Source organism: Stenella coeruleoalba, assembly GCF_951394435.1.
Source record: "Stenella coeruleoalba genome assembly, chromosome: 19".
In the NCBI taxonomy this organism is placed as follows: Eukaryota; Metazoa; Chordata; class Mammalia; order Artiodactyla; family Delphinidae; genus Stenella; species Stenella coeruleoalba.
Genome location: NC_137165.1, coordinates 55,504,731 through 55,526,947, shown reverse-complemented (window position 1 = coordinate 55,526,947; position 22,217 = coordinate 55,504,731). Strand labels below are relative to the sequence as shown.

The 22,217-nt window shown below is 53.9% G+C and overlaps 1 protein-coding gene across 1 annotated transcript in view; it reads right to left on the bottom strand.

Moving 5' to 3' along the window:
- The window catches only part of SDK2 (sidekick cell adhesion molecule 2), a 263,746-nt gene that overhangs the window by 104,805 nt on the left and 136,724 nt on the right, over window positions 1–22,217 (bottom strand). Inside the window, exon 3 of the mRNA XM_079904193.1 lies at window positions 2,482–2,588. Coding sequence (XP_079760319.1) covers window positions 2,482–2,588 — 107 coding nt within the window. The remainder of the gene's footprint in view (window positions 1–2,481; window positions 2,589–22,217) is intronic.

The following is a 22,217-nucleotide window of genomic DNA, read 5'->3' as shown; positions in this document are numbered from 1 at the left end:
TTCTTCCTTCTTTAGAATGATAATATAGAATATTCATTGTAGCATTTACTCTCACTGAATCAAAGTGTGTTATCTGTAGGCACTGGCTAGGTGCATTGGTGGATACGAGCTCAAGGAAGGGCAAAGCCTAGGGGGAGGTAGCACTAGATGCACATTACAGATGAGGAACCTGAGCTGGGTGAGGCTCAGAGAGGGTCAGTCACTTCCCTGGAGCCACACAGTGACTGAGGGCAGAGTGAGGATTCGAATGTGGTCCGTCCAACACGAAAGCCTAACCTCTTCATCAACCGTGCTGCCAGTCATGGTGATGGGCACCCCACAGCCTGCCAACACTGACTGGATCTCAGCACTGCAGAGTCCCAGGCTCCCTCATGGGTTTGGGCCAGGCCCCCCTGCATGTCACCGCTACCTGGGGTCATTCCGGCCAGCATCACCTGGAGTGGTCCAGGACCCTCAGGACCCAGAGAGCCCATAGTGTGTGTGTGTGTGTGTGTGTGTGTGTGTGTGTGTGTGTGTGTGTGTGTGTGTGTGTGTGTACGTTGGGGGGGGACCCCACCTCGAGGGTCTGTGACTGGGCAGACAGTTAGGGTGTTGGCTAGCTCGAGTCTCTGCCATCTGCTTTTCACCCCCAGGTCGGTCTGAGCCCTTCTCTGCCACGTGCAGGGAATACCAGGGACACCTGAGTCCTTCACAAAGGCCTCTGCCCTCCATCAGTGCACAGGCTCGCTTGCTTTGCACATGGGCCTGGTCACAACCCATCCCTCTGCTTGGGGGCAGGAGGGTACCTTCGGGTCTGGGGACAGGATCCGGCTTCCAGGGAGCATCTTCATGTGAAAAGGAAGATGCCGATGGTGGGAGAGGGGTCAGGGGGCTGAGTCCTGGGTCCTGGGTCCCTACCACAGCCAAGGAAAGAAACATGTCAGCCACGCAGACGCTGCTTCTCTCCCTTTCTCTTTCTGATCGGCGGAGCCAGCCCAGGGGAGACTCGTGCCATCTCTGCGGCTTTCAACTCCAGAAAGTTCTATTGTCTCCTGTGAGCGAAGGCTTTGGAACAGACACTCGCCTGCTTCCCCCAACAGCCTGGACTGATTGGTGTCCTGAAAGGTATTTTCAACGGCACACACACACACGTTCTCACGTGCACACAGATGAACAAAGACGCCGACCAATCCAGACACACACATTTGCACAAACACATGCCTGAACCCACACCCACCCTGGAGTGCACACAGACGCACGCACGAGCAGTCTCTCTGCAGGCTGACCCACGACTACCCCTGCACCGCTGGACTCTGGGCACCGGCTAAACGGAGCTCTGTGGGAGCTCTCCAGCTGGCTGCCAGCGGCCCTGATCCATCATTTTAATTCGGGGCTTTTCCACTCCTCTGAGTGAGCTGAGTTGCCTTTAGTGCTGATGTATGGGACAATCAGTCCTCCACTTCTGATTACGGTTGTTTTCCATAATTATTATGAACACTCTTTGCCCTCACTTGAGGTTTTCTTCTCGATTTCTCTCCCTCACTTCTCTCCAAGTAGCAAGCTCTCTCCTGCTCTAAATCTGACTCAAGCCCCAGTGGGCCCCAGATGAGAGGGTGTCCTTTTTTTTAAAAAAAGCTTCAGGGCTCATTAAGGCGTTCCACACTCCCGTGGCCCACGGTGCCACCTTGGACCTCTCCCCCTAAAAATCCCAGAACGAAACAGCCCATAATGAGGCTCATTTCTGCTCATTTCTAAGGCAGCTATCTTAGAATGGGGGGCAGGTCTGGGAAGGGGATACTGAGTCACAGGGGGAGGGGGTGGATTGGTGCGCTGGTCCCTGAGATGCCCTTGCGTTCTCCTGAGTCTTCCCTCTTGTCCTCCATCTGAGGGAGCCCTTTGGGGCTTGGTGGCAGTGGAGGAAGTCTGTTACCCCAAAGGCTCGGCGAGGGTCTGTTACCTTACCCTCTGCTTGCCTGGTCCTTTCAGGAACCCTGACTCATCAGGTCCCCTCTCCCTCTTAGAGCTATGGTACCCACACCAGCCATCTCCCAACGCCTCCTGAGACCGTGGGGACCCCCAAGATGTTACTGCTCCAGGGCTGAGCAAGCTGGAGGATGGAAAAGTTAGGGTCATGGGGGGGCCCCGGGAAGTCTGCCATTACGAAGATCCCCCAAGTTGGCGGCCAAACCCAGAGGAGTCCCTTGAAGCAGGTGACAGGGCCTCCTTTTCAAAGCAGAAGCAGCTGGTCCCATCCAGAGAGTGCTGAACTCAGAGCCAGCAGATGTGTGTCACGTGTCAGCCGTGTGGCCGTGAGAGCTCTTGCCCCCTCTCTGGGCCTTGGTTCCCAGATGGCGGGAAGGGCCACCATTAGCACCCAGTGAGCTGGAAAGCCACAGCTGGGACTTGGCTCTGCCCAGCGTGTGGCCGATGGGGGACGACTCTGCAGATCGTCTCGCGCTTCACGGCCTCCCCCCACCCGCCCCAAGTCCGCGTTGTACTCACAGGCCACCTGGACCTCGGTTTGCCGCTGCAGCAGAGCGCCCATCCGGTTACGCACGATGCAGCGGTAGAAGCCGGCGTGGGTGCGGTCCAGGCTGGTGATCATGTACCTGGGGGCAGACGAGACAGCCAGTGAGCAAGTCGGGCAGCTCCAGGGATGCAGAGGTCAAACCAGGGTCAGAGGGCAGAGGTCGCCACATCACCCTCTTCCATAATGAAAGGTGCCAGGGAGCCCCTGGCTCTACCATGGGGGTCACAGAAGGGTCCTTATTAATAAGAGGTCCCTCCCAAAGGCTTTTGCTCAGCTGCCCAGGAGGGAGCCTGCACTTTCCCAAGGACGGGAGATGCTGTGCCTGAGCCCTTGACTGTGGCCGTGACCAGGCCTCCCAGGACTGTTTTGGGTCTGTTGGAGGCTACTGTCCTCCCCTGCCTGTGACCTGCATGACTGAGAAAGGTGGGGGCATTTTCTTCAGCCTGGACCAGGGACACGCCATAAATGTTAACTTAAATAGATGCAGGTTTGTTACAAAGCAGAAACTAACACACCATTGTAAAGCAATTATACGCCAATAAAGATGTTAAAATAAATAAATAAGTAAATAAATAAATGGAGGCAGGGAAATTTACGTTTTCCCAAACGCTTTGCATCATTCCATGCTTAGAGTTGCAGACAGCTCCACTGAAGCTCTGTGAAGGGAAAGGGCAAAGCCGTCTGGGCAGGGCAAGTTGGCTTTCTGTCCGCGTGGGCCCTGGGGCCAGAATGCGTGAATCCATTTGCTTTGGGAGCACATCACTGGCCCGAGTGCTGCAGGATCTGGTGTTGGGGGGAGGGCGGGGGGAGAGCAGGTGTGTGGGGCGCTAACCTGGCTGGGAGGAAAGGAGGAGGCCAGGCAGGTCAGTGCAAGGAACTTCTGGCAGTGAGACACGGCAGGTGATGGGTGCTCTCTGGTATGGAGGGGGCTAGTTCCCCTAGCACCCATCTCGTGATCACCTTTCTGATCCTCGGGCAGTGAATGGCCCGGCAGGGACCTCTGAGGATCCAGGGGCTTGTGCCTAGGAGACCTCCCCTGCCCTTGGGTGTCCTAGGTTTTGCCAGCTGACTTGGTGAACTAGCTTACTGCCACCTGCTCCCAGGCTATGCCAACCCTGGGACAGAGCAACCTCATCTGTAGGATTTGCCAAGTTTTCTTTTAACGTGAGTTCTAGACAGTGTCCATCAGCATCTCAGAATGAGGAAACAACTACCACTTTCTGAGCACCACCCATGCTTCAGACGCTGTATTCAGTACTTTTCATTCATTTCTTTTCTTTTCTTTTTTTTTTGGCTGTGCCACGTGGCTTGTGGGATCTCAGTTCTCTGACCAGGGATCGAACCTGGGCCCCTGGCAGTGAAAGCACTGAGTCTTAACCACTGCACCACCAGGGAATTCCCGTCATTCCTTTCTTTATTTCACACAGCAGTTCCCAGACTACTGGATATCATGGACCAGTAACACTTAAAAAAATGGGGCCAGACATAAGATTGTCTTACTTACGGCCAAGTAAGACCATTAAGACCAATCGACCAAAAAGCAAACTGGGAAACAAGCAACCAACAAAACTCAAAAAAGATACAGGCATGGAGAGAAAAAGGAACAGAAATGGTCAGTATTTTATCTAAAAAGGACATTTTTGAGATCACAAAAAAAGACATGTAACCTCAGCATCAAAGCAATTTTAACACATTTTAAACTGAAATTTTATGCCGCGTCCACGACACTAGCTTCCCTTTTCTCATTTGATGTGGACACGTGCAAAATGTCGTGGGTCTGAATTGGGGTCTTTCGCCCAATCTCCCTGCTAATGCTATGGAGGCAATGCTTTTATTAGCTCCCCCTCCCCATTTTAGAGGTGAGGAAATTGAGGTTCAGAAATATCCCATCATTGGCCTGTGGTCTCACAGGCAGTAAGAGGCAGGGCCAGGGTCCCAAAGAACCTTTCGGACTCCAAGGCCAGCTGCTAACCTGTTCAACACGGACATCCTACCCCAAAGGGCCCCACCTTCCATCCTGGGACTGCACGAGCCCCAGACTCACGGGTGGCTGTGTGCCAAGCCTGCTCTGGCTCTGCATTAATATCCAGAACCTTCTGGCTGTCCAATCTCTTATCTCTGCCACCGGCTGCAGCTCTTATCTGTCCTTCATTACTATGCACGGCGTGATGATGGGGAGATAGCGGGTACCCAGGCTCTGGCAAATTTCCTATTCTCCCTCTATTCTGTCCTCAAGCCCATCACAGGCTCTCTTGCCTCTGCCCCATCACTCCCTGGGGGAGGGGGGGGACAGCTTTGGGTAAACTGTTTGGGTCTTAAAAGTGATGGGGTGACCCAAGAGGAAGATGGAAGGAGAGATTGGCTGGAAAAGCTCTCTATCTTTGAAAATGGAATCAGATGTTATTAAAAAGCATCAGGGAGAGGAAAATGAACAGCTATGGCCAAACACAAAAGATGCTCGGCCTCTGTCACAGTGAAAGAAAGTCCAATGAAAAAACAAGACAATATGCACATATCAGATTGCCAAAAATTTTCTTGTGTGATTACACCCATGGCAAGAGTGAGGGGGTAGGGAGGCTGACCTCAGATCGGCCAATGAAAGTGCAAATTGGTCCAGCCTTTGGGGCAGAATCGATCAAAGTAAGAATATTCCAGTCTTTTGACCCAGAGGCTGTACTCCAGGGAGCTGGTCTTTCAGATGTACTTGCAAAAATGTGACAAAAGGGCTTCCCTGGTGGCGCAGTGGTTGAGAGTCCGCCTGCCGATGCAGGGGACACGGGTTCGTGCCCCAGTCCGGGAAGATCCCACACGCCGCGGAGCGGCTGGGCCCGTGAGCCATGGCCACTGAGCCTGCGTGTCCGGAGCCTGTGCTCCACAACGGGAGGGGCCACAACAGTGAGAGGCCCGCGTACCGCAAAAAAAAAAAAAAAAAGCGACAAAAAACAAGTATGAGGATGTTCACTGTGGCTTTGCTTGTAATGACAGAGACAAACGAACAAAAACCAGAAGCAGGCATCAAAACTGTTCTGTCTCATCCCCAGAAATGGAACTGAATCGACTCATGATGCTGTAGTCACAGAACGAACGAAGAACACCTGTATGGGATGAGACAGTCTCCAAGATGCACAAAGCATGGGAAGGAAGTCGAAGCTGGAGACGGCGATGTTTATGGAAATTAAAAACACGAGAAATAAGCTAAATAGTGTCACAGCTGAGTGTTAGGGACACGAGAGATACTGTATTCTTATCACTTGATAAGTTGTTGTTTATTGATACGGGCTACCAAGCCCTTAGTCTAATGTTTAGGATCATGCAAATCGACCCAATCAAAAGAATTTTGAGTTTGTGAGCCAAAAAAAAAAAAAAAATAGTCAAAGAACAGTGTGTTATGATACCACGCAGGTAAACTGGAATAGTACATATTTGTATATATCTGCACACGCATAACCATATATACCCTCTAGCATGGACATAAAATGTTTTCGGGATGGATACTCCAAAACACGTGATCTGCCTTTTGGGAGAGGTATTAGGAACGCAGAAGGAGGGAAACGTCTACTTTTCGATTTTATGTCTTTCTACGCCATCAGAATGTTCTTTATCGTATGCATATGTTGTTTTTATTTTAAAAATAAAATTAAAAAATGCACTCTGAGCATATAATGTCAGGATATGTTATAAAAAAGACACCAGGGACTCGCTAGATCTGGGTTTGTTTGCTGATGTCAGTGATGTGTGGTGAAATTTCAACTTTAATAAAAGTTGATTTCTGCAGAAAGCTCTAGATCATTTGCTTCAGCCAGGAAGCCCCAGGCCCCATCTGGGGCCCCGAGGAAGGCCAGCTGGGTGCAGGTCTGCCCCACCCTGAGGTCAGTAGAGGAGGCCTGGCTCTGGGCCTCCCCTCGGCCCCCACTGTGGGGAGGTGGGCATCCTTGTCTGAGTATCCTTGGCCGGGCAGAGAGCAAGGTGCAGCCCCCCTCCCCGGGCTGTCTCTGGCGTTCCCCTCCCTGCCTGGGAGCACTATTTTTGGCTTGTAGGCAACTGTTATCTAAAGTAGCCCTTCTGCCCACCACCTTTCCTACCAGGGAAACCCGCTTCGCTCCACCCAGATCGCCTCGCAGGCGGGTGGAAGAGGCAGCTGGCCAGCATCTCAGTTTGCAAATCCAGCGCAGCCAGCGCTGTGAGCAAGCAAGCATCTGAGATAATGACAGTGACAGCTCAGTATCCCCCCCAGTGCTCCCTCCTGGGCCCTCAGGACGCACTTAGCCTACAGCTCTATCTGTCCCACCCACCTGTGGCTGCTGGCCTGGCAGGAAACTGGATGAGCCCAGCCCTGTCCAGGTCCCTTCCAGAGGCAGGGGGATGGCTGAAATGCCCTGTGCAGGAGGGTGCACTTGTGATCGCCCAAGACAGAGCCTGGTACTGGAGAGTGTGCTGAGGCTTCTGATGTAGGGAAAATTAAGCTTGATTTTCGCTTCTGCACTTTCTTAGGAGTGTGGCCTGGTCAAGTTATATGCAAGCCTCAGTCTTCTCATCTGTAAAATGGGGACAATAATGGCCACCTTTTTAAAAAATTGAAGTATAGTGGATATACCATATTATATAAATGACAGGTGTACAATATAGTGATTCACAATTTTTAAAGGTTATACTCCATTTACAGTTATTATAAAATATTGGCTATATCCCCCATGTTGTACAACATATCCTTGTAGCTTATTTCTCACCTAATAGTTTGTACCTCTCGCTTCTCTACCCCTATACTGACCCTCCCCCCCTTCCCTCTCCCACGGGCAACTGTTTTCTATAGCTATGAGTCTGTTTCTTTTTTGTTATATTCACTAGTCTATATTCACTAGTTTTGTTATATTCACTATTTTTTAGATTCCACATATAAGTGATGTCATACGGTATTTGTCTTTCTCTGACTTTACTTAGTATAATGCACTCCAAGTCCATCCATGTTGCTGCAAATGGCAAAATTTCACTCTTTTTTATGGCTGAGTAGTATTCCATTGTGTATGTATATATATATATATACCACATCTTCTTTATCCATTCATCTATTGACGGACACTTAGGTTGTTTCTATAATGGATGTCTGGGCTGTAAGTCCTGGACTTAAGTCCTGGCACACGGCAGGTGCTGCACAAATGCTTGTCACACGAGGGAGCAAATATATGAGTCACTGGCGGGGAGTGGAAGGTAGTGGGGTGAGGTTGGGAGGATCAGAGAGGAAGATGAAGGGGGCGAGCAGGACCCTGTTCCCACCCGCGTGAGGATCCGGTAAGGGCTCCAAACCAAGCATCAGGGGACTACAATTCCCTGGCAAATTCTTCGGCTTCCCCGTGGACACGTCCCAGCCCCCCACGAAGGATCTGCCACACCCGTCAATTTCCTCATCCTTCTTCCTGGGCTGCCCCCTTGGCCTCTTGGTCCCAGGGAAACTCTCTTCACCAGCCTGACCTCCTAACCTCTCCGTCACCTGTTTGTACCCTCGTCCTGGCTGACCTGCCATCTCGTCCTCCATCCAATGAAGAACAGGCGCAGGGGTGTGGCTCCAGGAGATGGGAACACCTGGATTCACCTGCCTCTAGATCCCCCGCAAAGGACCGCTGATTTACTGATTTATTATAGGAAAGATATTCCTGGAACTCAAAATTCAAAGAATAAAAGAAGAAGTACACAGTACAAATCTCTTCCATCCCTGTCCCACAGCTGCCTGGTCATTCCCAGCTCCCAACACACACACACACACACACACACACACACACACACACACACACACACACACACACACACACACACACACACACACACACGGAGGAAACCACTGTTAGTTTCTTGAGTATCTTTTCAGAAATCTTAGGCGAACGCAAGCAAATGTAAATTCATAAGGTGAAGAATCTCCTGGATGGAAGAAGCTTGGCTTTCCCCCAGTCAGAGGGAGCAGGTGGTGGAGAGAGAGCCTTGGGGGCCAGGGTAGAAAGAAAGGGAGACACACAAGAACCCACACTGTCTGCTTTGCTCATCACAGGGGCCCTGATTTAACCTGCGGGACCCCGGTGGCACAGTCCCCTCCTCCGAGATGAAGGGCTGGGCTCAGGGTGGGGGGCGCATGACAACAATGCCGGGAGGAGCCGGGACAGATAACTGGACTTTTAGAGACACAAGACGCACAGGGGAGAAAATAACTGCCTAATAAACATGGCGTCTTCAGCGTACGAGGAAACGCACAACGCCCTTTTTGGTTCGAGTCCTTGAGTGTCACAGTTGATATTTAAAATGATTCTTACTCACGTTAAATAAGATATTTCAATTCCACAAAGCTGTCAGGAGCTGATGCGGACACCAGAACTAACAGGCACACTCTCCTCGTGTCGTCCTCGTTAATGAGTCAGACGCCAGAGATGCACGTGCGATGCTCATGGTGAGGGGGGAGCTGAGAGGGAAGGGTGCGTGTGCGCATGGGCACACGTGTGTACTCCCACCCCTGTGCACACACATGCACATATTCATGCACACACAGCCCACACACATTCATGCACACATGTATGTGTACGCATACATGTGCAACCCATACTCACAAGCTTACACACACACACGTGTGTACCTGTCACACCAATGTACTCATGTATACGCATGCACACGTACACACTCACCCGCGTGCACGCACACTCACGCAAGGCACACACGTGCGTATGCACATGCACACATGTACACTCCTACAAGCCACGTATGCGCACTCCTGCATACACGTGTGCACACACCAACCCACATGAACACACACTCACTCACTCCTGCAAACACAGTCACACCTGTGCACAAGGGCAACAGGCCCAGGTGAACACACGTCCCTGGCCATGCCCATCCGAGGTCACCCAGGTGCGCCCAGCCCAGTTCCAGGCCCCTCCCCACTCTTGCCCTCACACGGAGGCCACAGGCCGCAGACACTCATTTAGATGCACCCAGGAGAGCGACAGCCACTGCCAGGCAGGCACCCTCCCACCCAAGCCTCACCTTCTAGGGTCTCGGTGGCCCTCAGGACACAGATTTCTGAAACAGTGGCCCCCTGGCTTGTCCTAGGGCTTTTCTCTCCAAAGGCCCTGCATGGGGGAGGGGCGGCACTGAGGGCTGGGGGGAACAGAGCTCCTGCAGCCAGGCCCCCTCCCTGGGCTCTATGGCTGAGGCATGAACCCTCTGCCACCCACCCACCGGGCCTCCGCTCCTCAGTGACCTGTGCTCGGGGAGGGGGGGCAGCGGGGACCGCCCACAAGCACTGCCGTAGGTGTCCCCGCGGACGGCTGGGCAGCTGAGTGCAGGGGGCCCCGGCCTCCTCCCCTCTTCCCACGGGCTTCCAGGCAATGGCGAGGCACCAACTCCAGGACGTGTTTGTGTCCGTGTGTGTGTCCTCAGATGTGCCTCTGCCTGCATCAGGGGGACAGCTGCCCCACGAACAGGCCACCGAGGTGCTGGCAGGCTGGACGTGCACCCCATCCTGTGGATTTGCTCTTGCAGAGATTCTTCAGGAAGGAAGACAAAACTCTGTCCAGGGTGATTTAAAGGGGAAAGTACATGTACCAGGTAATAATAATAATAACGTACCATTACATAATTAACATAATTATTAGTAGTGTAAGAAATGTCCCTGTTCTGAGGGCTTTAACATGCATCCACTCAGTTAATCTCACAATACTGTAGGAGACTCATGCTAACAGAAACCTCAGTTTATAGATGAGAACACTGGGACTCAGAGTGATCAAGCAACTTGCCTCAGGTCACACAGCTAATAAGTACCTAGTAGCCTGGACAGTCCACACAAAGAGAAGACACATACCTGATAGCTTGGGGTCTCTCCTTGAAGAAGGGTCGTTTTGACCATCTACACTCTCCCCCTCACACACACACAGGCCGTGGCTGACAGAGGGAAGAGGGGTGTTTCTGAGAATTTAGTCTAGGGCCTGTTCAAGAGGACGCCATGGTTAAGAGTAACAACCTAGTGACAGCGGAGACCCAGGGGAGGGGCTTGGCTGCTCGGGGTAACTCTTTAGCGGGACTTTTGGCTTTGGAAGGTGGTCAGGTCTGAGAGGGCCCAGGACCAGAGCTAAACTGCTGTGTGTGATGGTCCCCGGAGTGCCGAGTCTTCCCTTGTCAGCAGTACTGAGGATCCTGAACTCATGGGGGTGGCGGAGGGGAGAGAGAAATAAAGGGATGGAGGGAGGGGGAGAGAGAGAGAGAGAGAGACAGAGACAGAGAGACACACAGAGACAGGAAGGGGAGACAGAGAAACAGACAGAGAGGGAGAGAGACAGAGAGGAGAGAGAGGGGAAGGGCCCACCGCCCTGCACAGGGAGTAGATGGGGCCTGAGGACCGCAGGTCCCCCTGGGGGGCTGGCAGGGCAATTCAGGAACCCAGATGTCTGTTCTCTTTTAAGCTGTTTCCATCCTGGGTTGTAAGTCCCCTCCCACACCTTCAGTCAGAGTCCTTTCCTCACACAACCGGCTTCTGCTAACGGGGCTTTGGGGATGGAAGGGAGCCGCCATGCTCCCGCTGGAGGAGGGGGTCCTGGGGGGCGCCCAGGAGCAGAGCGGGAGCTGGCGAGGTGGCAGGTGAGGCCCAGGACAGGTAAGACCGTCCTCAGAGTCCTGGGAAGGCAGGGGGCGCCCTGGGCTCTTCCCCACACAGCGTGCAGACATTTGTGTAGTCAAGAAGGAGGAGGCCCTTGGAAGCCGGCGGCGGGGTGCGGCGCTTGGGCACGCTGGGCGCCCCCCGCCCCTGGGAAGCTGCAGGGTGGGTGGAGGGCTGTACCGCAGTGGACGGAAGGGGGAGGAGCCCCTGCCTCTGATGACAGAACATGGGGGATAAAGTGATGCTGGGTCCAAGATGCGGGTCCATGCACCCCTCCTTTCTGCCTCAACTCACCCCCTCACCGGTGGACAGGGGTGGCGGGAACTTTTCGAGCGCTGGGTCCCCCCGGCCACAGTGCAGGGGACGAGCAGAGGCGCAGGGCGCACAGGCCCTGCTCACACGCGCAGGGGTCTGCAGCAGCTGCAGCATCCAGGGGACAGCCGGGCATCGGGCTCGTAGAGACCCCACCCCCAGGGAGTACCAGGCTCCCCTTGGGCCCCAACTCTCCCAAACTCCCAGCAGTTTCTAATGAAGACAAGCCACTGTCACCTCTCCACGTGCCTCTCCTCAGCCCGCAGGGAACATCTCTGGTTTCAGCTCGCGTGTTGGGTCCAGGAAGCCTTCCTGAATCTCCTCTGGGCTACCCCAGGGTTGCCCCTGCCAGACCTGGTGCACGTGTCACGATTTAATGTTCTATGTACTTGTATGTGTGTCCCTGAGGCCAGGTCTCGTGTATTGGCATCACGCTCCTTGAGTATCATTCCTAGAATAACACGTGCTTCAGTGAACACCCTCTGGAGGAGTGAATGAAACAGCCGGTACTGAAGGCCAGATCCTGCCCCCCAAAGGTGTCCACATCCTACTTCCCAAAGCCTGGGAATATTTTACCTTGCAGGGTATGATGGTTGAATTGGGTACCCCCAGAAGACGTGCTGAAGTCTAACCCCTAATACCTGCGAATGTTACCTTATTTAGAAATAGGGTCTTAGCAGATGTGATCAAGTTCAGATGAGGTCAGGAGGGTGGGCCTTGATCCAATATGAATGGTGTCCTTATAAGAAGAGACACAGACACACAGGGAGAAGGCCATGCGGTGACAGAGGCAGAGATTGGAGGGATGCAGCCGCAAGCCAAGGACGCCAGGATTACCGCAACACCAGAAGCTGGAAGAGAGGCGTGGACTGCATCTCCTCAGAGCCTTCAGAGGCAGCGATCGTGGCCGCATGAGCTTCCAGAAGGAACGCAGCCCTGCTGACACCTTACTCTTAGGACCTCTGAGCTTGAGAACTGTAAGAGAACTCATCTACGTTAAGTCACAAAGTTTGCAGTTATTTTTTACCGTGACAGGTCTCCTCCAGGTGGGGGATGGAGCGGGACCCAGGAAAAGTCTCTGTGACAGTGCGGGAGGGCTGAGTGGGTGGGGGATGAGGACGGATGTGGTCCATTCTCTGCGGAGCACTGGAGGGCTGGGGCTGAGCTGAGCTGGACGCAGCACTGCCTGAGGGCGGCTGCTCCGGTGAGACACAGCCTGCGGGCTTGGACGGCCACCTTCTGATGGGCGGTTCGTTTCAGGAGAAGGGCCTCCCCTCCCTGCTGTCCCTGTGCTCCCCGCTCAGCTGGGAAAGCCACGAGGCTCTGACTGATCCCGGGGCCCCATAGTCAATGAGAGGGACGACCACTGACACCCAGACGGCCCTGGCTCAGATTGGGGGTGGGGGAGGGTGTCTGCCCGCCCTGTGACCTCTGGCCGGCTAACTGCCTTCAGTGAACAAGGAAAAGGACGTCACTAAGGATTTCCATCAGCCGGGAGATCCCAACACACCTTGGGTGAGACGACAGGGAGGGGGAGGCCTGGGAGGAAGCTGAGGGGCCTGAAAGGGTACCTCTGCATGGGCGGGGGGTGGGCGGACTGCCGCTGCTGGGGAGTAAGCAGGGTTCTTCCCTCTGATAACAACGGTCACAGCAGCATCGGGTTCTGAGCATACACTTGACAGCCGTTGTCTGGTTCGTTCCCACATTTACTGAGACAGAGGGCTGGGGGAGGGACTCCTATCCCATAGTAGCCGGGGACCAGGGCTCAGAAAGGTTGAGCAAGTTGCCTGAGGTCACCCAGCTTGAGGGCAGCAACTCGAGATTCAATTGCAGGCCCATCCGACCCCAAACATGTCCCCGCCCCCCACCCACCCCCTGGCCGGTCCGGGGGCTCAGCAGAGCTCTCTCCTCACACCCCAGAAACAGATGCCTCACGGGCGCTGCCCAGACCTTGACCTGACCCAGGAGCGCCCTTCAGAGAGATTCGCCTGCTGCCTGAGAGGCCAGCGTAGTGAGGTCTGGGGATCATTTTGCAAAGTGGCAAGTGACACGGGACATCACATTTTATCACAGGGAGCAGAGAGGGATGAAGAGACAGAGAAGGCAACGCTTGTCCAGGGCGCAGTGAGTTAAAACTTACAGAGGTGCCCGTTTGGATTTTTTTAAAAAAATGACTGGGAAGGAAGAAAGCCTGAGTTTGAGGTTAGTTTACAAAAATCATAAAGAAAATAAGACGGACAGAAGGGTGAGGGTGGACGTGTCACCTCCCGCTTTGCTCTCAATGATGCTCTAGAAACTTCCCCACTGCTCCCTGCTTTCTCCACCTCTGGGGGGCAGGACGGGGGGAAGCCCTTCCATCTGCTCTCCAGGCTTCAGGGCCCACAGGGCCGCTGTGTCCAGGCTCCTGGCACCTGGCTGAAATTCCACGTGATCCCTTTTCAAGCCATCAGAAAGAGAGCAAATTAAAGCAAGGCAATAAAGAGCCTGCATGGAAATCCGGCCTCATGGAAGCAAGTTGCCTGTGCTTTGTGGCCTAATGGCTTTGCTTACTGCCCGCTCTCCCCAGCCTGCCGTGTGTCTGGGTGTCCACGGGACATGTTGCTTTTAATGACCTCTTAGCCCCGGGGGGAGTGGGCGAGAGAGCAGCCTCTTAATCACACCTGCCCAGGTGCAGAGGCCAAGGAGGCTTTAACCTCCACTGTAGCTGGGGTCCCTGCTGTGAGAGGCCCAGCTTGTTTGGGGGGCACTGGGGCATCTGGGGGTGCCTCTGTCCTCATCCCCCACCTACTGACCCCTCCCACACCGTCTAAGTGACTTTTCCTGGCCCTGGCTCCGTCCCCAACCTGGAGGAGACCTGGCTGTATGAGTTTCCTACAGCTGCTGTAACAAATAATGACAAACTCTGTGACTTAAAACAATACAAAGGATTCTCTTACAGTCCCGGAGCTCAGGAGTCCTGACATCGAGGCGGGGGTGCGTTCGTTTTGGAGCCTTTAGCGGAGGGACCTTTTCCTTGCCCTTCCCAGCTCCAGGAGGCAACCTGACTTCCTTGTGGCTCCTGGGCCCGCTTCACTCCAGCCTCTGCTGTTCTCCTCACATCTCCCTCCCTCACTCTGACTCTGCTGCCTCCCTCTCAGAAGGACCCTTAGGATCCCATTGGGCCCACAGGGTAACTCAGGTCATTTCCCCGTCACAAGGTCCTTCCCGTAATCCCAGCTTTAAAGCCTGTGTTACCATCTGCATGAGTTTTCCAGAGCCAGGTGCCACACACTGGGCATCTTAAAACCTCAGACATTTCTTCTCTCACAGTTCTGGGGGCCAGAAGCCTGAAATCCAGGTGGCGGCAGGGCCACGCTCCCTCTGAAAGCTCTAGAGAAGGAGCCTTCCACGCCTCTTCCAGCTTCTGGAGGCTCCAGGAGCTCCTCGGCGTGTGGCCGCGTCACTCCCATCTCTGCCTCTGTCTTTACGTGGGCTCCTCCGCTGTGTCTCCGTCTCCACATACCATCTCCTCTCTGTGTCTCTCCTCTTATAAGGACACCACTGCAGTATGATGTCATCTTAACTAATTACACCTGCAATGAGCCCATTTCCAGATATGGTCATGTTCTGAGGTCCTGGGGGTTTGGACTTCAACATCTGTTCTGGGGGACAGGAGGAGGGCTGGTGGAGGCTGTGGGGAGTGGAAGGCAGAAAGGCTTTTGGGAGGTGGTCCTGTCCAAGGCAAGACATATAGGGGGAAGGCAAGCCTGGGTGAGGGGTGCCAGGCACGACGAGTAGATATCAGAGAGAGAGAGAGAGAGAGAGAGAGATTCCTGGGACCGTGAGGATTTGGGGCTTTTCTCCGAAGGACAGTAGGAATTTGCTGAGGGTGTTAAGCAGGGGTGTAAAACAGAGGTTGGCCAACTACAGCCCACGGGCCAAATCCACATCCCATCGCCTGCTGTACGGTAGGCATACTAAGAATAGTTTTTATATTTTTAAATAGTTGAACGAAATCAAAAGGAGCATCCTGTTGCATGACAGGTGACAGTGATATGCGATTCAAATTTCAGAGTCCGTAAGTAAAGCTTTATTGAAACCCAGCCACGCTCATCGTGGACGAACTGACTGTGGCTGCTTCTGCAACGACCATGGAGTTGAAAAGCTGCAAAGGACCCTACGAGACCGCAAAGCCTCACACAGTCAGTATGTGGCCCTTTACAGAAGAGGGTTTGCCAACCCTTGGAGTAAAGGAAGCAGATTTACTCCTTACAAACTCTGCTCCGATTACAGGGTGGACGAAGAACTGGACTTGGTCTAGGCTGTGGAGTGGGAGGACAGATGGGTCTTTGCCATAGACCAGGGTAGAGACGGTGGGGCTGACCAGGGAAGATGGAGCCAGGGAAGGTGGACAGTGTCTGCCATGTTGGCCTCAGGAGGGAGCTGACAGGGGGGCAGTTTGCACAGGCACAGCTGGCTGAGAAATTGGGGGTAAGCAGGAGAAGAGTGCCAAGATTCGGGCCACGACAGAGCAGAACGGATAACAAGTAGAGAGCGGATGTGGACAGAAGGAGAGGCTTCATTCTGTTAAAGGTGGGAGAGACCTGAAAATGTCTACAAGTTGGTAGAAAGTTCGAGGGAGAAGTAGAGAGACGGGGTAAGTGACGGATCACACAGATCCTGCAGGAGTTGGGAGCGATGGATCCTGGGCACAGAGGAAGGACCATTGGAAGAGAAGCCGGGAGCGGGCGTGGTTCACTGAGACAGGGCTCCGGAAGCAGGAGGGATTCCTCACAGTGGCTTCTCGTTCCTCCAGGGAAGGGGGTGAGGGAAGGGGTGCGGGCTGGGTGGTGTGTATGGAGTGAAGGCGGAGGATAAATACGCAGACATGGAAACTCCTGGAAGGCCCAGGTGAGGTGGTACAAACTCTAGTTCGTAATGGGGGCCCCCAAAGGCGCGTGGTATTCTCTAGCAGGGCTCGGTGGCCTTACTGAGGGAGCAAGACGGGTGGAAAGCCAGAGTGACCCAGGGCTGGGGTTCTTCCAGGAAGCCGTAACAGATGGACCACAATGCCAGGGAGCTCAAGATACTGGCAAGATTGAGCCGAGATGATGATGTGACGTGTGGGCTGATTATGGACGATGGGGGCTGAGGGCATGAGGGCAAGAGGCTGGAGCTGGACCAGTGGCACGGGCAGAGCCTGCGGAACCAGGGCAGGGATGCAGGATCCCGAGCCCCACCCTGGCCCTCCTGAGGCCGGATCTGCATTTAAGACGTTCCCAGGGTGGAACCCTCCTACCCTGTTGCTGGGAATGTACATTGGTGCAGCCACTATGGAGAACAGTATGGAGGTGCCTCAAAAAACTGAAAATAGACTTGTCATATGATCCAGCAGTTCTACTCCTGGGCATATATCCGGACAAAACTATAATTCGAAAAGATACACGCACCCAGACGTACACAGCCGCACCACTGACGATACCCAAGACATGGAAGCAACCTAAATGTCCATGAATAGAGAAACGGATAAGGAAGATGTGGTATATATATACACCCATACACACACACATACCCACATATATACAGGAATATTAGCCATACAAAAGAAATCATGCCATTTGCAGCAACATGGAGGGACCTAGAGATAATCGTACTAAGTGACGTAAGTCAGATAACGACATATACCATGTGATGTCACTTACATGTGGAATCTAAAGTATGATACAAATGAGTTCATTTGGGTTCAAATCAGTTCGGCGTCTACGAAACAGAAACACTCACAGACGTAGAGAACAGACTTGTGGTTGCCAAGGGGGAGGTGGGGTGGGGAGGGATGAACTGGGATTTGGGGTGAGCATTTGCAAACTGTTACATACAGAATGGAAAAACAAGGTCCTACTGCAGAGCGCAGGGAGCTCTATTCAATATCCTGTGATAAAACATAATGGAAAAGAATATGAAAAAGAATATATATAACTGAATCACTGTGCTGTACAGCAGAAATGAACACAACTAGACTTCAATAAAATAAATTAAAAAAAAAAGATGTTCCCAGAGTGATTCCCAAGTACATCGCAGATGGAGACGAGGTCAAGGAGGTGGGTCTAGGACAGGTTCAGCGGGCGATGGGAGGGAGGTTGGGGTGTGTGGTCATAGAGCACACAGTCTGAATTTAACGTTTCAGACGTGACCGTCCCACGTGAGGACAAGGGCCAGGGTGTGGGCTCCCCAGTCCTCAGTTTCCTCCTCTGTGAGATGACTCTGGTTATTGTCTGATAATGAGACTGATCAGAGTCCCAGAGAATGACAGTCCTGAAGAACCCCACTTTGGCCTCGGATTTTCACTCCGATCGTAGCTGTGCCACTTGCCAATAAGCGAGGGATCTTAGACAAGAGGCCGAACCTCGTGAAGCCGGGGACACCACTCCTGTGTAACGGGCAAAATAAGGGCGGCTGCTTTCCAGGAGATACGAGTAAGGGCAGTTCTGCTCTAAGGCTTGTTTTGAAAACATGCATTTGTTCCGATGCCCTTGATAGGTTAGGGAACAATCGGCGCATAACTTGAGTTTTGCATCTGCTGTGTGTGCTTTAGTCCGCAAGAAACACTGGGTAAACCCAGAAACCCGCACGCAGCTGAGCGGAGCTGCAGTCACCACAATCTGCACACCCGGGAGATCTCAGCTCCCGTGTGTGTGACGAGCTCACCCACCCACATCTGGTCTTACAACTCTCCTTTCCATTGCAGACAACCCTCCTTCCACCCTGCATAATAATTCACCGGCTGCAACCCACCGACGCCCGCTTTCACCAGCAAATTTCAGGCCCTTGGAAAAAGGCCAAGTACCGTACTTATTGTAGTCTTTACGCATTTCTAAACCACTGAGTGTTCGTGAACCCGAGCAATCATCCTCATTATTCTCCTCTCTTTGTTTACATACCCCTAATGAAGTTTTTTTTAAAAATAAATTTATTTATTTATTATTTATTTTTGGCTGAGTTGGGTCTTCGTTGCTGTGCGCGGGCTTCCTCTAGTTGCGGCGAGCGGGGGCTACTCTTCGTTGCGGTGCGCGGGCTTCTCAATGCGGCGGCTTCTCTTGTTGCAGAGCACTGACTTCAGTAGTTGTGGCAGGCGGGCTTCAGTAGTTGTGGCACGTGGGCTCAGTAGTTGTGGTGCACGGGCCTAGCTGCTCCGCGGCATGTGGGATCTTCCCGGACCAGGGCTCGAACCCGTGTCCCCTGCATTGGCAGGCGGGTTCTTAACCACTGCGCCACCAGGGAAGTCCCCCTAATGAAGTTTTCGAGGGTGGCTCCCTCACCCCATTTCCCCCATTAGCCCTGTGGTTTCTACTGCACGATTTTGCACAGTGCGGTGACTTTTGCAAACGTTTTATACCTCATTTTAGCAGAACTGACTGACAAGTGCTTAGCTCGGGGTCTGACATTCCACATGCACTCGAGAAATGTGTCTTGATGTGTTTGCCGTCGTTATTAATCATTTGACCCAGAGTGGAGCGCCCACAATGATCCAGGTGCTGCGTTAGGCTCTGGGTGTCAACAGTGATAATAACAACCATAATAATAGCATGACCACCGTCTTCGTGGTATTGGGGTACCCTCAGCTCCTTACATTTAGATGAAATGTTACTGCTGCTGCCGTACCTGCTTAGAAAGGCCCTGTTCCCCAGTCCCAGGACCAGTCCCTCATTTCCTTCAGCCAGCCCCCACCCCTTGGACATCTCAGAATCTCAGGGGACAGAAGGGAACAAGGACTTGCTCCTCTTAGGGCAGAAATGACTCTGCCATGGTCCCTTTAATTACCACAAGGGATAAAAGCTAATTAATACTAAGGAGGGCGGGGCCGATGTGCATCCGGTGGGCACGGAGTGCAGGTGATGCTGTGAACCCGCCACGCTCTGCCCGACCAGCCCGAGCTTCCTGCATGGCTGAGTCCTGCTCCCTGGTCTTCACCGGACTGCCACTTTCCCCAGGCCAGATGTTTGTGGGATTACTGAATGCTGATTAGGCTGGAGGATGCCCCACTGTACCCCCGGGTTTCCCCCCAGCTTGCCCAGGCAGGTCGAGGGGAGCTGGGAAGAGGCCCCCTGGCCGTGCTGCAATGTCTGCTGTTGGCAGCTCGGGCAGGGCGGGGTGTGTGGTGAGCTGCCCATTCCCTTCCCGCCCAGCCCTGGCTCAAGGTCAGAACGGATGTCCTTCCTCTCTACCTGGGGCAAGGCTTCAGGTGGTGCTGCATCTCTCCTTTCCGAGTCCCAAGGCTCGAGCATCCAGGCAGGGAAGGTGTCCACTCCCCGAGCCCTCCCCTAGCTCCCGGCTCTGGGTTGCCTCTCCCTTTGGGAGAGTCTTGGCCACACTTCCACTGAAGTCAGAAAACAGGCACCAACAACTACTAGTGTCCAGAGCTGTGCCGGGGGGCTTGGGAGGCAAATGCTCTAGGGTGTGGTGGGCACAGGTGGAGAAGGAGGGTTTTGGACTGTCTGTGTATTTTACTTGTTGTGTGACCTCGGGCAAGTTGCCTAATCTCTCTGTGCCTCCATTTCCTCAACTACGAAATAGGAGTAATAGTAACAATTACAGTAAATAAACCAGGCAGTTCTAACCACTTTACATGTGATAATGCATTTATTCCTCTTTAACTACCCCACGAGGTCAGAATTCATTTTATCCAAATTTGGCAGCTGAAAAAGATGAAGAAAACAAGGCACAGAGAGGCTAAGGAACTTGCCCAAGATCACACAGCCAGCAGGTGGCAGAGCCCCAGGAGGTGGCCCCTAGATTTTGTGCTCTTTACCACGACACCATGGTCCCTACCTGAAGGCACACTGTGAGGATGACATAATACCTGTCACGTGCTTATTAGGACAGCGCCTGGCATGAGGCATGTGGTAAGCACACGCCCAGAGTTAGCTGCCACTGGGATCATTCACGTTCTTCTCATTCGCTCAGCATGTCCTGGGGGAAAGGAGTACTGCCCTAAGCCCCCTCTAACAGCCGCCGAATCCCAGGCCCAACGCTTCTGCCCAGCAAGTTAGCCTGAGCAGCAGTGTCTGAGCTGCGGCTGCACGTCCAATGTCAGCAGGTGACGGAGGCCGCCCCGAGCTCAAGGGTCAGAGCCAGCCCCCCGCTTCTCTGTCCTTCCCGACATCTGCTCAGACCCTGGACAGGGGGCCCCACAGACAAGCCCACCAGCCCAGACCGTTCTGGCCTCGGTCCAGCGTGACTCACCTCTGACCTCTGCCCATCCTCTCTGGGCTTTCCAAAGTCACCGGCGAAGGTGACTTCAGAGATACTTGGTGGAAGAGCTAGACCAGAACCGCGTTAATGGGGCCCTGGGGACCCGCCTGAGAGCCGCCATCTGGAAAAGGTGATCTGCGTGGGCTGCCGGGCACTGGCCAGACCTCGGTAGAGCTGGGAGCCTGAAGAGGGGGGGCCCACATGCTTTGCAGCCACTCCAGTGCGGATGTGGCGTCCACTCTCCCGTACATCTGGCCTGGCCTCGTGACTTGCCTTCACCCACAGAATGTGGTGGAACATTCCACAGCCCAGGCCTCAGGAGCCTTGCAGCGTCCACGACGGCCCTCTCAGACCACTGCCCCAGACCACCATGCCACAAAGGATGTTAAACGGCAGGAAGAGAGACAGGCAGCCCAGCTGTCCCCACCACGCCCAGCTCCCATGACAGCCCGCCGAATGCAACTTCACGAGAGCACGCAGGAGGGACCAGCACAGAAGCGACACATCACGGCTGTCTAAGTGACTGAGGTTTGGGGTGGTTTTCTGGACGGCAGGAGGTAACTGACCAGAAGCTGTGGCAGAGGCCAGGCTGGGCGTCTCCTGTGGGCATGGTCCCTGCTCCTTGTATGCTCCCTAGGGGTCGAAGGTAAAGGAGTAGCTGCCGTGGCTGGAGCTTCTGGACGTGCCGTACTGTGCGCCGACCTCCAGGGGCTGTGCCCGATCTCCTTTGGGGAGACTGTCTTTCTTGGGTACTATTCCCTGTTCTGCAGGCAGGAAGCCCCTCCCTGCTCCCTGCTCACACTGAGCTGTAGAATTCTCTGGCATCTCCCAGCCCCCAGGGGCTGCGGGTTGGAGCTGTAACCCCTGCTCCCAAACCCCCACCCCTCCTCCAAGCCCACCCCCAGGAGGCTCTGCGCCCCAGGGGACTTGGGCAGCCAGCTGGGAGCAGACCTCTTCCTTGGCTAGGGTGGGAAGTTCAGAATCACAGAACCCCCGGCGCCCCATCAGTCAGAAAGCAGAAAGTGGGTCACAGCAGAGACTCCTCCTGGCGGGACAAAGACACAGGGGAGAGACCACCTGAATCCTCCCACACTGAGAAATCCCATGAACGGGCCTGACGGGTCTCTGAGGGGAATGGGTGGGGAGAGGGGAGTCAGGCACCAGGTCAGCCCCCAGGAAGCAGGGGTCATTACCAACTCCCCAGGCATCTGTCTAGACCATTTGCCTGCCTGAGTGCAGAACAGAGTCCAGATCAAATTAGTTTTTGTGTCCTGGCTGAGAGCCAAGGTTGGGGGGTGCCCCCAGGAAGATCTGGGGAAGGGGTAGGAAAGAGAGAGGCTCTCAGGGCAACCTGGCGTCTCCAGACCAGCTGTGTGAGGAGGGAGAATGAACATCTCAGTTCCATGCATTGAAATCTCCCTCATGACAAACATATGTGCCTCTGCTGGGGACCACCTCCCATCCCTCCCCAAGGACCTTGGTCATCATCACACGTCCACTGCCCTACGCCCATCTTTGCGCATTGGTTACCAGGGATTC